This window comes from Hyla sarda, chromosome 12 (genome assembly GCF_029499605.1).
Source record: "Hyla sarda isolate aHylSar1 chromosome 12, aHylSar1.hap1, whole genome shotgun sequence".
Lineage (NCBI taxonomy): Eukaryota > Metazoa > Chordata > Amphibia > Anura > Hylidae > Hyla > Hyla sarda.
In genome coordinates this window covers 4,867,440-4,883,140 of record NC_079200.1, presented here as the reverse complement: position 1 = coordinate 4,883,140, position 15,701 = coordinate 4,867,440, and the positions used below count along the sequence as shown (strand labels likewise).

The window sequence follows — 15,701 nt, the reverse complement described above, 5'->3', positions numbered from 1 at the left end:
ACTTACCTAGCTCCATCCATCACAGCTCCCAGGGCGGCTCCTTCTGGTCCCCTGCTGCTCGTCTCATAATGAAATGTCCACTAGAGATGTCGCGAATTGTTCGCCGGTGAACAGTTCCCGGCGAACTTAGCATGTTCGCGTTCGTATCGCCGGGCGAACATAGGTGAAGTTCGATTCGCCCCCTATACTTTAACATTGCAGTAAACTTTGACCCTGTGAGTCAGTCAGCAGACACATTACAGCCAATCAGCAGCAGTCCCTCCCTTCCAGACCCTCCTACCTCTTGCACGGATGCCATTTTACCCTCATTCGGCATGCTGCAGGCTTAGGAAGTGGAGGGTCAGAGAAGCTGCTCCTGCTGTATAGGGAAAGCGATAGCTAGGTTGCTGTAGGTGGTGTATTCAGGGTCCAGTTTACTCCTAAAGCACTAGTCTAACATCTGCTTTAAGGACAGCACCCAAAAAAGACCTTTTTTAGGGCTCAAATATCAGTCCGTGTGTCTTGCAACAGCTGGAGGCACCCTGGATGGGAGGGAACCGCTGGTTAAAAGGGGTACTCCAGTGTAAAACTTAATTTCCTTCAAGCAACTAACTACAGTATTAAAAGGGCTATAAGTTCAGTCCATGTGTCTTGCAACTGCTGGAGGAACCCTGGTTGGGGACCTCTGCTTAAAAGGGGAACTCCGCTGGCAACCTTTTTTTTGCTAATTGTCACACTAGTGCAAATCACATTTGGTGTGACACTTGTTCAAATAAAATAAAAATAAAAAATACCTACCTTTTTTGGCTGTGAAATAAAACCAGTGCTGCCTAAAGGGGGGCTCTAACTATGTGCTGCCTAATATGGGGAATCTACGAGCTGCCTAAAAGGGGGATCTAACTATTGCTGCCTAATATGGGGGAATCTATGTGCTACTTAAAGGGAGGCTCTAACTATGTGCTGCCTAATATGGGGGAATCTATGTGCTGCCTAAAGGGGGCTCTAACTATGTGCTGTCTAAAGGGGGGCTCTACCTATGTGCTGCCTAAAGGGGGGTTCTAACTATGTGCTGCCTAATATGGGGGATCTAACTATGTGCTGCCTAAAGGGGGGCTCTAACTATGTGCTGCCTAATATGGGGGAATCTATGTGCTGTCTAAAGGGGGGTTCTAACTATGTGCTGCCTAACATGGGGGAATCTATGTGCTGCCTAAAGGGGATCTAACTATGTGCTGCCTAAAGGGGGGATCTAACTATGTGCTGCCTAAAGGGATGCTCTACCTATGTGCTGCCTAAAGGGGGCTCTAACTATGTGCTGCCTAAAGGGGGGATCTAACTATGTGATGCCTAAAGGGGGGCTAAAGCACGTTGTTCCAAACCATTTAGGATTAATAGGTGATTTATGTCCTTTATGGATTAAAACCGGACCGTGCATCAACTATGTAATTTTCCATGGGAGTTTTGCCCTGGATCCCGCTCCGGCACGCCACAGTCCAGGTGTTAGTCCCCTTGAAACAATTTTTAAATCACTATTGTGGCCAGAAAGAGTCCTTGTGGGTTTTAAAATTCGCCTGCCCATTGAAGTCAATGGCGGTTCGCCCGGTTCGCAAACATTTGCGGAAGTTCGCATTCGCCATTCGCGAACCGAAAATTTTATGTTCGCGACATCACTAATGTCCACTCAGCCCTAACCCTAATGTAAAGCTGATGTGCGTGACAGTGAGTGAGCTTTAAAAATAAAGTCCCAGAAACAGCACCACTCCTGTTGATGGCTTTGTTGGGTACTGCCCCATAGATACCCTAGGACCCATAAAAGCTTCAGACCAGGCCTCGATATTGTCAAGGAGGGCTCTGGTTAGGCCTTAAAATGTGCTTAAAGTGTCGACACAAGAAATATACACCAGACAAAAAGTTGGTATAAAACTCTTTCTCAGGAACTGTTCCCAAGTGTTCTCAGAGAGTTCCCAGAGAGAGTCCTGTTTTATTACAGGGACGTACATTGGTTTTTACATTTGATAAAAAGGGGAGGTTAGTTATCATGTCAAAATCATCATGTTATATTTTGATTGGTTATTTGAGTTTAGTGTCGGTATATATTAGCATATTTAAGCATCCATTTCTTTCTTGGCTGAAGTTCACTTATGCGGTCCCCTCACTCTTCTACCGTAAAAATCCAGATTTCTCTGTCCTTCTATACAGTCTATATCATCTTCAAATATTTTGTCTTTGACTTCTCATCTTGGTTCTTCTGGCGTCATCCCAAGGTCTCCATCTTAGTCACGAGCAGATAGCAAGCTGAAATGTCTTATAAGGAAAATGTTTTTCTGCAGCATATTAGCATATATGTCTATTTTTATATATAGATCAGTAATCAAAATGATAAGGGTCATCCCTATCAATACCACATGGCTATACATCCAGGGCATGCTGGGAGTTGTAGTTTTACAACAGCTGGAGGCACGCTGGTTGGAGAACACTGGCTTAGACACTCTCCGTACTATTCAACTTAGGGTTGACATCTTTCTTGCAAAAAGTAAAAAATAAAAATTCCGGCCATGCTAATTTGCATAATTAACTATATATGCGTAACATCCCAGGATACACATATGCGGGGGAAATTTTTTCCTATCCTAACTTTTTTTTTATTTCTCCTTATACGCCTGTATGAGGGCTCGTTTTTTTGCACCCCGATATGTAGTTTTAATAGTACCGTTGTTTTTTTTTATGGGACTTTTTGATCGCTCTTTTTTAATTAAATTCTGAAGTTGCAGATAGTTACTAACTACAACTCCCAGCATGTCCTGATACAGCCTGTGGCTCAGCAACTGCCCCAAACGAAAACTACAACTCCCAGCATGTTGGACTAAATAGTAGTATATGGTATAGGTCAATGTTTCCCAACCAGGGGTGCCTCCAGCTGTTGCAAAACTACAACTCCCAGCATGTTGGACTGTATGGTATAGGTCAGTGTTTCCCAATCTGGGGAGCCTCCTGCTGTTGCAAAACTACAACTCCCAGCATTCTGTCTGGGAATGCTGGGAGTTATAGTTTTGCAACAGCTGGAGGCGCTATGTTTGGAAAACACTAGTATAGGTCATGGTGCAACATTCTGGGAGTTGGAGGATTGGTGGGATAAATACCGGTCATTGCATTGCTCGTATCTTTAATATAAAAATACAGGCTGTGCCGGTAAAATAAAAGCCAGATGGCAACCCTAGTTCAACTACATTCAGGACAATGTGAATTATTTAAAGGGGTACTCCCCTGGTAAACATTATTTTTTTTTTAAATCAACTGGTGCCGGAAAGTTAAAAAGATTTGTATTTTACTTCTATCAAAAAATCTTAATCCTTCCAGTACTTCTCAGCTTCTGTATGCTCCACAGGAAGTCATTTTCTTTTTGAATTTCCTTTCTGTCTGACCACAGTGCTCTCTGCTGACACCTCTGTCCATGTCAGGAACTGTCCATAGCAGGAGAGGTTTTCTATGGGGATTTGCTCCTAATCTGGACAGTTCCTGACATGGACAGAGGTGTCAGTAGAGAGCACTGTGGTCAGACAGAAAGGAAATTCAAAAAGAAAAGAACTTCCTGTGGAGCATACAGCAGCTGATAAATACTGGAAGGATTAAGATTTTTTATTTGAAGTAATTTACAAATCTGGCACTAGTTGATTTAAAAAAAAATGTTTTACAGTGGAGTACCCTTTTAACCCTTTCCCGACCCATGACATACACGTACGTCATGGGTCGGCTCCCATTCTATAACGCGGGGCCACGCCGTGCGCTATTAACCCTTTAGACGCGGCATTCAAAGTTGAATGCCACATCTAAAGTGAAACTAAACTAATGCCGGTTAGCTCAGGGAGCTGTTCAGGATTGTCGTGATGAAATCGCGGCATCCCGAACAACTTACAGGACAGCGGGAGGGCCCCTACCTCTTCGCTATCCGATCGCTGAATTACTGCTCAGTGCCTGAGATCCAAGCATCAGCAGTCAGGCAGCAGAATCATTGATCAATGGTTTCCTAAGAGAAACCATTGATCAATGTAAAAGATCAGCGTGTGCAGTGTTATAGTCTCCTATGGGATAACAATGATCAATGTGAGAGATCAGCGTGTGCAGTGTTATAGCCCCCTATGGGATAACAATGATCAGTATAAAAGATCAGTGTGTGCAGTGTTATGGTCTCCTATGGGATAACAATGATCAGTGTGTGCAGTGTTATAGTCTCCCATGGGATAATAATGATCAGTGTGTGCAGTGTTATAGTCTCCTATGGGATAACAATGATCAGTATAAGAGATCAGTGTGTGCAGTGTTATAGCCCCCTATGAGATAACAATGATCAGTATAAAAGATCAGTGTATGCAGTGTTATAGTCTCCTATGGGATAACAATGATCAGTGTGTGCAGTGTTATGGTCTCCTATGGGATAACAAAGATCAGTGTGTGCAGTGTTATAGTCTCATATGGGATAACAATGATCAGTATAAGAGATCAGTGTGTGCAATGTTATAGCCCCCTATGAGATAACAATGATCAGTATAAAAAAATTAGCGTGTGCAGTGTAATAGTCTCCTATGGGATAACAATGATTGGTGTGTGCAGTGTTATAACCCCTATGGGATAACAATGATCAGTGTGTGCAGTGTTATAGTCTCCTATGGGATAACAAGGATCAGTGTGTGCAGTGTTATAGTCTCCTATGGGATAACAATGATCAGTCTGTGCAGTGTTATAGTCTCCTATGGGATAACAATGGTCAGTGTGTGCAGTGTTATAGTCCCCTATGGGATAACAATGATCAGTGTAAGAGATCAGCATGTGCAGTGTTATAGCCCCCCTGTGGGATAACAATGATCAGTGAAAGAGATCAGTGTGTGCAGTGTTATAGTCCCCTATGGGATAACAATGATCAGTGTGTACAGTGTTATAGTCTCCTATGGGATAACAGTGATCAGTGTGTGCAGTGTTATAGTCTCCTATGGGATAACAATGATCAGTGTGTGCAGTGTTATAGCCCCCTATGGGATAACAATGATCAGTGTGTACAGTGTTATAGTCCCCTATGGGATAACAATGATCAGTGTGTGCTGTGTTATAGCCCCCTATGGGATAACAATGATCAGTGTAAGAGATCAGCATGTGCAGTGTTATGGTCTTCTATGGGATAACAATGATAAGTATAAGAGATCAGTGTGTGCAGTGTTATAGTCTCCTATGGGATAACAAAGATCAGTGTGTGCAGTGTTATAGTCTCCTATGGGATAACAATGATCAGTATAAGAGATCAGTGTGTGCAGTGTTATAGTCTCCTATGGGATAACAATGACCAGTGTGTGCAGTGTTATAGTCTCCTATGGGATAACAATGATCAGTGTAAGAGATCAGTGTGTGCAGTGTTATAGTTTCCTATGGGATAACAATGATCAGTGTGTACAGTGTTATAGTCTCCTATGGGATAACAGTGATCAGTGTGTGCAGTGTTATAGTCTCCTATGGGATAACAATGATCAGTGTGTGCAGTGTTATAGCCCCCTATGGGATAACAATGATCAGTGTGTACAGTGTTATAGTCTCCTATGGGATAACAGTGATCAGTGTGTGCAGTGTTATAGTCTCCTATGGGATAACAATGATCAGTATAAGAGATCAGTGTGTTCAGTGTTATAGTCCCCTATGGGAGCTATAACATTGCAAAAACAAAGTGGGAAAAAAAAGTGAATAAAGAACATTTAACCCCTTCCCTAATAAAAGTTTGATTCACCCCCCTTTTCCCGTTTAAAAAAAAACTGTGTAAATGAAAATAAACATATATGGTATCGCCGCGTGCGGAAATGTCTGAATTATAAAAATATATTGTTAATTAAACCGCATGGTCAATGGCGTACGCGCAAAAAAAAATTCCAAACTCCAAAGTAGCGTATTTTTGGTAACTTTTTATATAATGAAAAAATGAATAAAAAAGCGATCAAAAAGTCCAATCATTACAAAAATGGTACCGATACAAACTTCAGATCACAGCACAAAAAATTAGCCCTCACACCGCCCCGTACGCAGAAAAATAAAAAGTTATAGGGGTCAGAAGATGACATTTTTAAACGTATAAATTTTCCTGCATGTAGTTATGATTTTTTCCAGAAGACAAAATCCAACCTATATAAGTAGGGGATCATTTTAACCGTATGGACCTACAGAATAATGATAAGGTGTAATTTTTACCGAAAAATGTACTGTGTAGAAACGGAAGCCCCCAAAAGTTACAAAATGGCGTTTTTTCTTCAATTCTGTCGCACAATGATTTTTTCCCCCATTTCACTGTAGATTTTTGGGTAAAATTATTGATGTCATTACAAAGTAGAATAGGTGGCGCAAAAAATAAGCCATAATATGAAAGAGTTATGATTTTGTAAAGGTAAGGAGGGAAAAACAAAAGTGCAAAAACAGAAAATCCTGGGTCATGAAGGGGTTAATGGAAGCCCCGGGAACACGAAGGAAAGATAAAGAGAATTGTTACTGAAATGATTTAGGCCCCTGTTCACACCAGCTTTCACCTGAATTCCGCGTCCCATTATTTTCAGCGGTAACGTGCAGTTTTCTTTTCCGTACACATTGGCGCAGTTTCCTGCGTTTTTTATATACAGAAAAATTAGGCTATACTGTAACGGGAACATAGGGAACCTAATTTTATTTTAATTCATTTTTTTTTAATATACTGAATTTTTATTGAAAGTATTTTATTGGGAGTCACGTGTGGAGGCTCACACTTTAATACACATAAGTAAATGCTATGAGCAGTGTCAGTCGCTAGGTGGCACCAAAGCACCATCCGGGCGCCCGCTCCAGTATGTGACGTCTCCAGCGCTGACGCCGCCCCGAGCGCCTTCCTGTGATTGGCTGCCGCGCTGACCAATCCCGTTAGGACGTATAGTAAATGGACCCGGAAGTGGTGTGGAGGCGGTTCTGCTTCCGGTGGAGAAGATGGAGGCCATACACCGGCTCCGGCAGTTTGATGCTTATCCGAAGACATTGGAAGATTTCAGGGTGAAGACGTGCGGCGGAGCTGTGGGTGAGGACGGGGCCCTGTACTGTGTATACATTATAATGACTGATAGGAGCCCTGTACTGTGTATACATTATAATGACTGATAGGAGCCCTGTACCGTGTATACATTATAATGACTGATAGGAGCCCTGTACTGTGTATACATTATAATGACTGATAGGAGCCCTGTACTGTGTATACATTATAATGACTGATAGGAGCCCTGTACCGTGTATACATTATAATGACTGATAGGAGCCCTGTACTGTGTATACATTATAATGACTGATAGGAGCCCTGTACTGTGTGTATATTATAATGACTGATAGGAGCCCTGTACTGTGTATACATTATAATCAGTGACAGGAGCCCTGTATTGTGTATACATTATAATGACTGATAGGAGCCCTGTACTGTGTATACATTATAATGACTGATAGGAGCCCTGTACTGTGTGTATATTATAATGACTGATAGGAGCCCTGTACTGGGTATACATTATAATCAGTGACAGGAGCCCTGTATTGTGTATACATTATAATGACTGATAGGAGCCCTGTACTGTGTATACATTATAATGACTGATAGGAGCCCTGTACTGTGTATACATTATAATGACTGATAGGAGCCCTGTACTGTGTATACATTATAATCAGTGACAGGAGCCCTGTATTGTGTATACATTATAATGACTGATAGGAGCCCTGTACTGTGTATACATTATAATGACTGATAGGAGCCCTGTACTGTGTGTATATTATAATGACTGATAGGAGCCCTGTACTGGGTATACATTATAATCAGTGACAGGAGCCCTGTATTGTGTATACATTATAATGACTGATAGGAGCCCTGTACTGTGTATACATTATAATGACTGATAGGAGCCCTGTACTGTGTATACATTATAATGACTGATAGGTGCCCTGTACTGTGTATACATTATAATCAGTGACAGGAGCCCTGTATTGTGTATACATTATAATCAGTGACAGGAGCCCTGTATTGTGTATACATTATAATGACTGATAGGAGCCCTGTACCGTGTATACATTATAATGACTGATAGGAGCCCTGTACTGTGTATACATTATAATCAGTGACAGGAGCCCTGTATTGTGTATACATTATAATGACTGATAGGAGCCCTGTACTGTGTATACATTATAATGACTGATAGGAGCCCTGTACTGTGTGTATATTATAATGACTGATAAGAGCCCTGTACTGGGTATACATTATAATCAGTGACAGGAGCCCTGTATTGTGTATACATTATAATGACTGATAGGAGCCCTGTACTGTGTATACATTATAATCAGTGACAGGAGCCCTGTATTGTGTATACATTATAATGACTGATAGGAGCCCTGTACTGTGTGTATATTATAATGACTGATAGGTGCCCTGTACTGTGTATACATTATAATAACTGATAGGAGCCCTGTACTGTGTATACATTATAATGACTGATAGGAGCCCTGTACTGTGTATACATTATAATGACTGATAGGAGCCTTGTACTGTGTATACATTATAAAGACTGATAGGAGCCCTGTACTGTGTATACATTATAATGACTGATAGGAGCCCTGTACTGTGTATACATTATAATGACTGATAGGTGCCCTGTACTGTGTATACATTATAATCAGTGACAGGAGCCCTGTATTGTGTTTACATTATAATGACTGATAGCCCTGTACCGTGTATACATTATAATGACTGATAGGAGCCCTGTACCGGGTATACATTATAATGACTGATAGGAGCCCTGTACCGGGTATACATTATAATGACTGATAGGAGCCCTGTACCGTGTATACATTATAATGACTGATAGGAGCCCTGTACCGTGTATACATTATAATCAGTGACAGGAGCCCTGTATTGTGTATACATTATAATGACTGATAGGAGCCCTGTACTGTGTATACATTATAATGACTGATAGGTGCCCTGTACTGTGTATACATTATAATCAGTGACAGGAGCCCTGTATTGTGTTTACATTATAATGACTGATAGGAGCCCTGTACTGTGTATACATTATAATGACTGATAGGAGCCCTGTACTGTGTATACATTATAATGACTGATAGGAGCCCTGTACTGTGTATACATTATAATGACTGATGGGAGCCCTGTACTGTGTATACATTATAATGACTGATAGGAGCCCTGTACCGTGTATACATTATAATGACTGATAGGAGCCCTGTACTGTGTATACATTATAATCAGTGACAGGAGCCCTGTATTGTGTTTACATTATAATGACTGATAGGAGCCCTGTACTGTGTATACATTATAATGACTGATAGGAGCCTTGTACTGTGTATACATTATAAAGACTGATAGGAGCCCTGTACTGTGTATACATTATAATGACTGATAGGAGCCCTGTACTGTGTATACATTATGACTGATAGGAGCCCTGTACTGTGTATACATTATAATGACTGATAGGAGCCCTGTACTGTGTATACATTATAATGACTGATAGGAGCCCTGTACTGTGTATACATTATAATGACTGATAGGTGCCCTGTACTGTGTATACATTATAATCAGTGACAGGAGCCCTGTATTGTGTTTACATTATAATGACTGATAGGAGCCCTGTGCCGTGTATACATTATAATGACTGATAGGAGCCCTGTACTGGGTATACATTATAATGACTGATAGGAGCCCTGTACCGTGTATACATTATAATGACTGATAGGAGCCCTGTACCGTGTATACATTATAATGACTGATAGGAGCCCTGTACTGTGTATACATTATAATCAGTGACAGGAGCCCTGTACCGTGTATACATTATAATGACTGATAGGAGCCCTGTACCGTGTATACATTATAATGACTGATAGGAGCCCTGTACTGTGTATACATTATAATCAGTGACAGGAGCCCTGTATTGTGTTTACATTATAATGACTGACAGGAGCCCTGTACTGTGTATACATTATAATGACTGATAGGAGCCCTGTACTGTGTATACATTATAATGACTGATAGGAGCCCTGTACTGTGTATACATTATAATGACTGATAGGAGCCCTGTACTGTGTATACATTATAATGACTGATAGGAGCCCTGTACTGTGTATACATTATAATGACTGATAGGAGCCCTGTACTGTGTATACATTATAATGACTGATAGGAGCCCTGTACTGTGTATACATTATAATGACTGATAGGAGCCCTGTACTGTGTATACATTATAATGACTGATAGGAGCCCTGTACTGTGTATACATTATAATGACTGATAGGAGCCCTGTACTGTGTATACATTATAATGACTAATAGGAGCCCTGTACCGTGTATACATTATAATGACTGATAGGAGCCCTGTACTGTGTATACATTATAATGACTGACGGGAGCCCCGTACTGTGTATAAATTATAATCACTGACAGGAGCACCGGACTGTGTATGGGGTATAATGACTGGTGGGAGCCCCGAACTGTGTATACATTATAATGACTGGTGGGAGCCCCGGACTGTGTATACATTATAATGACTGGTGGGAGCCCCGGACTGTGTATACATTATAATGACTGATGGGAGCCCTGTACTGTGTATACATTATAATGGCTGATGGGAGCCCTGTACTGTGTATACATTATAATGACTGATGGGAGCCCTGTACTGTGTATACATTATAATGGCTGATGGGAGCCCTGTACTGTGTATACATTATAATGGCTGATGGGAGCCCTGTACTGTGTATACATTATAATGACTGATGGAGCCCTGTACTGTGTATACATTATAATGACTGATGGGAGCCCTGTACTGTGTATACATTATAATGGCTGATGGGAGCCCTGTACTGTGTATACATTATAATGGCTGATGGGAGCCCTGTACTGTGTATACATTATAATGGCTGATGGGAGCCCTGTACTGTGTATACATTATAATGGCTGATGGGAGCCCTGTACTGTGTATACATTATAATGGCTGATGGGAGCCCTGTACTGTGTATACATTATAATGGCTGATGGGAGCCCTGTACTGTGTATACATTATAATGGCTGATGGGAGCCCCGTACTGTGTATACATTATAATGGCTGATGGGAGCCCCGTACTGTGTATACATTATAATGACTGATAGGAGCCCTGGACTGTATAAGGAGTATAATCAGTGACGGGAGCCCCGGACTGTGTGTGGGGTAATAATCAGTGACGGGAGCCCCGGACTGTGTGTGGGGTAATAATCAGTGACAGGAGCTCCGGACTGTGTATGGGGTATAATGACTGGTGGGAGCCCCGGACTGTGTGTGGGGTAATAATCAGTGACGGGAGCCCCGGACTGTGTGTGGGGTAATAATCAGTGACAGGAGCTCCGGACTGTGTATGGGGTATAATGACTGGTGGGAGCCCCGGACTGTGTGTGGGGTAATAATCAGTGACGGGAGCCCCGGACTGTGTGTGGGGTAATAATCAGTGACAGGAGCTCCGGACTGTGTGTGGGGCAATAATCAGTGACAGGAGCCCCGGACTGTGTGTGGGGTATAATGACTGGTGGGAGCCCCGGACTGTGTGTGGGGTAATAATGGAGTACATGCCCTAAACACCAATTATGGCAAATTTATGGATCACTCCCTTAAAATGTAACCTAATATAATCTAGTGAGGCTGCCGGGGCGGGTGTCTGGCATCTGGGGGCAGGGGCGGGTGTCTGGCATCTGGGGGCGGGGGCGTGTGTCTGGCATCTGGGGGCGGGGGCGTGTGTCTGGCATCTGGGGGCGGGGGCGTGTGTCTGGCATCTGGGGGCGGGGGCGTGTGTCTGGCATCTGGGGGCGGGGGCGTGTGTCTGGCATCTGGGGGCGGGGGCGTGTGTCTGGCATCTGGGCGCGGGGGCGGGTGTCTGGCATCTGGGCGCAGGGGCGGGTGTCTGGCATCTGGGCGCAGGGGCGGGTGTCTGGCATCTGGGCGCAGGGGCGGGTGTCTGGCATCTGGGCGCAGGGGCGGGTGTCTGGCATCTGGGCGCAGGGGCGGGTGTCTGCCCCACATCCTTAGGTCACTCACAGGTTCAGGCGACCAATCAGATTGTAGCTTTTGGGTTCATTCACATGTACAGGATCTGCTGTGTGTGTGTGTATATATGTATGTATAGGGGGGGGTGTATATAGTATATACAGTCATGGCAGTAAATGTTGTCCCCCCTGAAATGTTTCTATATAATGAAGTATTTCTCACAGGAAAGGATTGCAGTAACACAGGTTTATTCCCTTTGTGTATATATATATAGATCTCCTCTCCTCTGTATATGTATATATATATATGTATATATATATATATATATATATATATATATATAGATCTCCTCTCCTCTGTGTATATATATATATATATATATATATATATATATATATTGCAGTAACACAGGTTTTGCTATACACATGTTTATTCCCTTTGTGTATATATATATATATATATAGATATATAGATCTCCTCTCCTCTGTGTGTATATATATATATATATATATAGATCTCCTCTCCTCTGTATATATATATATAGATCTCCTCTCCTCTGTATATATATATATAGATCTCCTCTCCTCTGTATATATATATATATAGATCTCCTCTCCTCTGTATATATATATATATATATATATATATATATATATATATATATATAGATCTCCTCTCCTCTGTATATATATATATATATATATATATAGATCTCCTCTCCTCTGTGTATATATATATATATATATATATATAGATCTCCTCTCCTCTGTGTATATATATATATAGATCTCCTCTCCTCTGTATATATATATATATATATAGATCTCCTCTCCTCTGTGTATATATATATATATAGATCTCCTCTCCTCTGTATATATATATATATATTGCAGTAACACAGGTTTTGCTATACACATGTTTATTCCCTTTGTGTGTATATATATATATAGATCTCCTCTCCTCTGTATATATATATATAGATCTCCTCTCCTCTGTATATATATATATATATATATATATAGATCTCCTCTCCTCTGTATATATATATATATTGCAGTAACACAGGTTTTGCTATACACATGTTTATTCCCTTTGTGTGTATATATATATATATAGATCTCCTCTCCTCTGTATATATATATATATAGATCTCCTCTCCTCTGTATATATATATTGCAGTAACACAGGTTTTGCTATACACATGTTTATTCCCTTTGTGTGTATATATATATATAGATCTCCTCTCCTCTCCTCTGTATATATATATATATATATATATAGATCTCCTCTCCTCTGTATATATATATAGATCTCCTCTCCTCTGTATATATATATATATATATATATATATAGATCTCCTCTCCTCTGTGTATATATATATATTGCAGTAACACATGTTTATTCCCTTTGTGTGTATTGGAACTAAACCAAAAAAGGAGGAAAAAAAGCAAATTGGACATAATGTCACCAAACTCCAAAAATGGTCCGGACACAATTATTGGCCCCTTTCATCATTGTGGATAAATAAGATTGTATCAAGCAGGTGATGTTCCTTTAACCTCTTAACGACCGTGAACATGTATACTCGTCCATGGTTCTCGTGGGTGCTGCCCAGTGCACCCACGACATCGCGGCAGGGACTCGGCTGTAACACAGCTGGGACCTTTTTGCACAGCCGGGACCGAAGAAAACGTTGGGTGCTGGCAGTTTAACCCTTACAGCCACAGTCGGAAGCGACCGCAAGCTGTAAGGAGTTTTGACTGAGGGAGGGGGCTCCCTCTCTCTCTCTCCTGTAGCGCCCCACAACGATCACGGGGTGCTGCATGTTACTAAGTATTTCAAAGCAATAAAAAAATGTAAAAAAAATTATATAAAATAAGTGTAAAAACAATAAATGTAAAAAAAAAAAATAAAAAAAAAAATTTATTAAATAAATGTAATAAAAATTAAAAAAGCATAATGTGTAGGATCACACGGCGCACACCCGCAGCATATTACATGTCAGCAGTCACAATAAAGAGCTCCCTGCTGCGGCTGGGTAGCTTTGTGTTTCCACTCATAGTGGTGGATTTCCCGCCATCAGTCATGATTGGACCCACTGAGCTACCCATCCGCAGCAGTGATCTCACCCGTGTGACTGCTGGGGGCATCCGCAGTGTGAAAAATGCTGCGGATGCGCTCTGTGACCCTACACTGCGTCCCCGCAATATGTCAGAGGTATCCGTCAGCATCACGTCAAAAAAAAAGTGATGCTGACATATACTGTAGCAACTCCATTGATTTCTGAATGAGACACCTGACGCCTGCAGAAACGCTGCATGAATAAGGGGCTATTCATAGAACGATGCCCTGAAAGCCAAAGGGGGCTCCTCTCCTTCTTGGTCCTAGCAGGCGGTCAGGCAACCAGATATGGCCTGAGGGTACTGCCCAGCCCGGGATGAACAGGGTGATAAAATATGGGGCGTATTTTCTCGATTTTCAAAAGCGACTTATAAAAATGATGTCCCACAAATAAAGAATTTGTGGGGGGGGGGGGGGGGAAGCGAATTGCTATTTTTTTCCACTGACTTTGAAATAATTCCAGCCGCACAATAAGGGCTCAACGTAGTCACTTTTGCCCTCGGTGAATAGTTTCGGGGGTGTCAGTAGACAGAGCCGTCACTGTAGTGTAATGAGCGGTCCTATAATGCTGGAGTATAACTGAAATGATGGAGGACGGGTGATACGGCAGTGTCGGGGGTGCGCTTACATGGAAATCATTGTATGAAATGTGAAAGAGAGAGAAAAGTACATATCTGATACTCACCCAGTTTCATGACAAAGAATGGTTTCTTTATTCCATCATGTATATGGGATACAAAGGTTCAGGTAGGGGAGAAGAAAATATGAGGTCAGCTGAGCTTGTGGAATGACGGTCCCGTTTCGCGTTGGAAAAAGGCGCCTTCCAATAAGAGAGATCTGGAGCAGTTTGTAACGGAAAAGTGGTCCAACATTCCGGCTGAGAGGTGTAAGAAGCTTATTGATGGTTATTGGAAGAGTGGTCCAACATTCCGGCTGAGAGGTGTAAGAAGCTTATTGATGGTTATAGGAAGAGTGGTCCAACATTCCGGCTGAGAGGTGTAAGAAGCTTATTGATGGTTTATAGGAAGATCGGTCCAACATTCCGGCTGAGAGGTGTAAGAAGCTTATTGATGGTTATAGGAAGACACGGATTTCATTTATTTTTTCCAAAGGGTGTGCGACCAAATATTAAGGTAAGGGTGCCAATAATTTTGTCCAGCCCATTTTTGGAGTTTGGTGACATTATGTCAAATTTGTATTTTTTTTCAAGGGGCGTAACCAAGCGGAGAACCCGCAAAACGGGACCGTCGTTCCACGAGCTCAGCCGAGTCCATCTCCAGAGATCTAGATTTTTCTTTGTCCACAGTGCGCAACATTATCACGAAGTTAACAACCCATGGCACTGTAGATAATCTCCCTGGGTGTGGACAGAAGAGAAATATTGATGAAAGGTGTCAACACAGGATAGTCCGGATGGTGGATAAGCAGCCCCAAACAAGTTCCAAAGATATTCAAGCTGTCCTGCAGGCTCAGGGAGCATCAGTGTCAGCGCGAACTATCCGTCAACATTTAAATGTTTTGTTTTGCTGCCTCTGGCACTGGGGGCCTTGAATGTGTA

The 15,701-nt window shown here is 41.8% G+C and overlaps 1 protein-coding gene across 2 annotated transcripts in view; it reads left to right on the top strand.

Moving 5' to 3' along the window:
* The first annotated feature begins 6,925 nt into the window (after positions 1-6,925).
* Positions 6,926-15,701, top strand: part of ERGIC3 (ERGIC and golgi 3) — a 47,571-nt gene continuing 38,795 nt past the window's right edge. For both annotated transcript variants that reach the window (XM_056547714.1, XM_056547715.1), the window contains exon 1: positions 6,926-7,048. In XM_056547714.1, the coding sequence (XP_056403689.1) occupies positions 6,961-7,048 (88 nt within the window). In that variant the 5' untranslated portion in view covers positions 6,926-6,960. The remainder of the gene's footprint in view (positions 7,049-15,701) is intronic.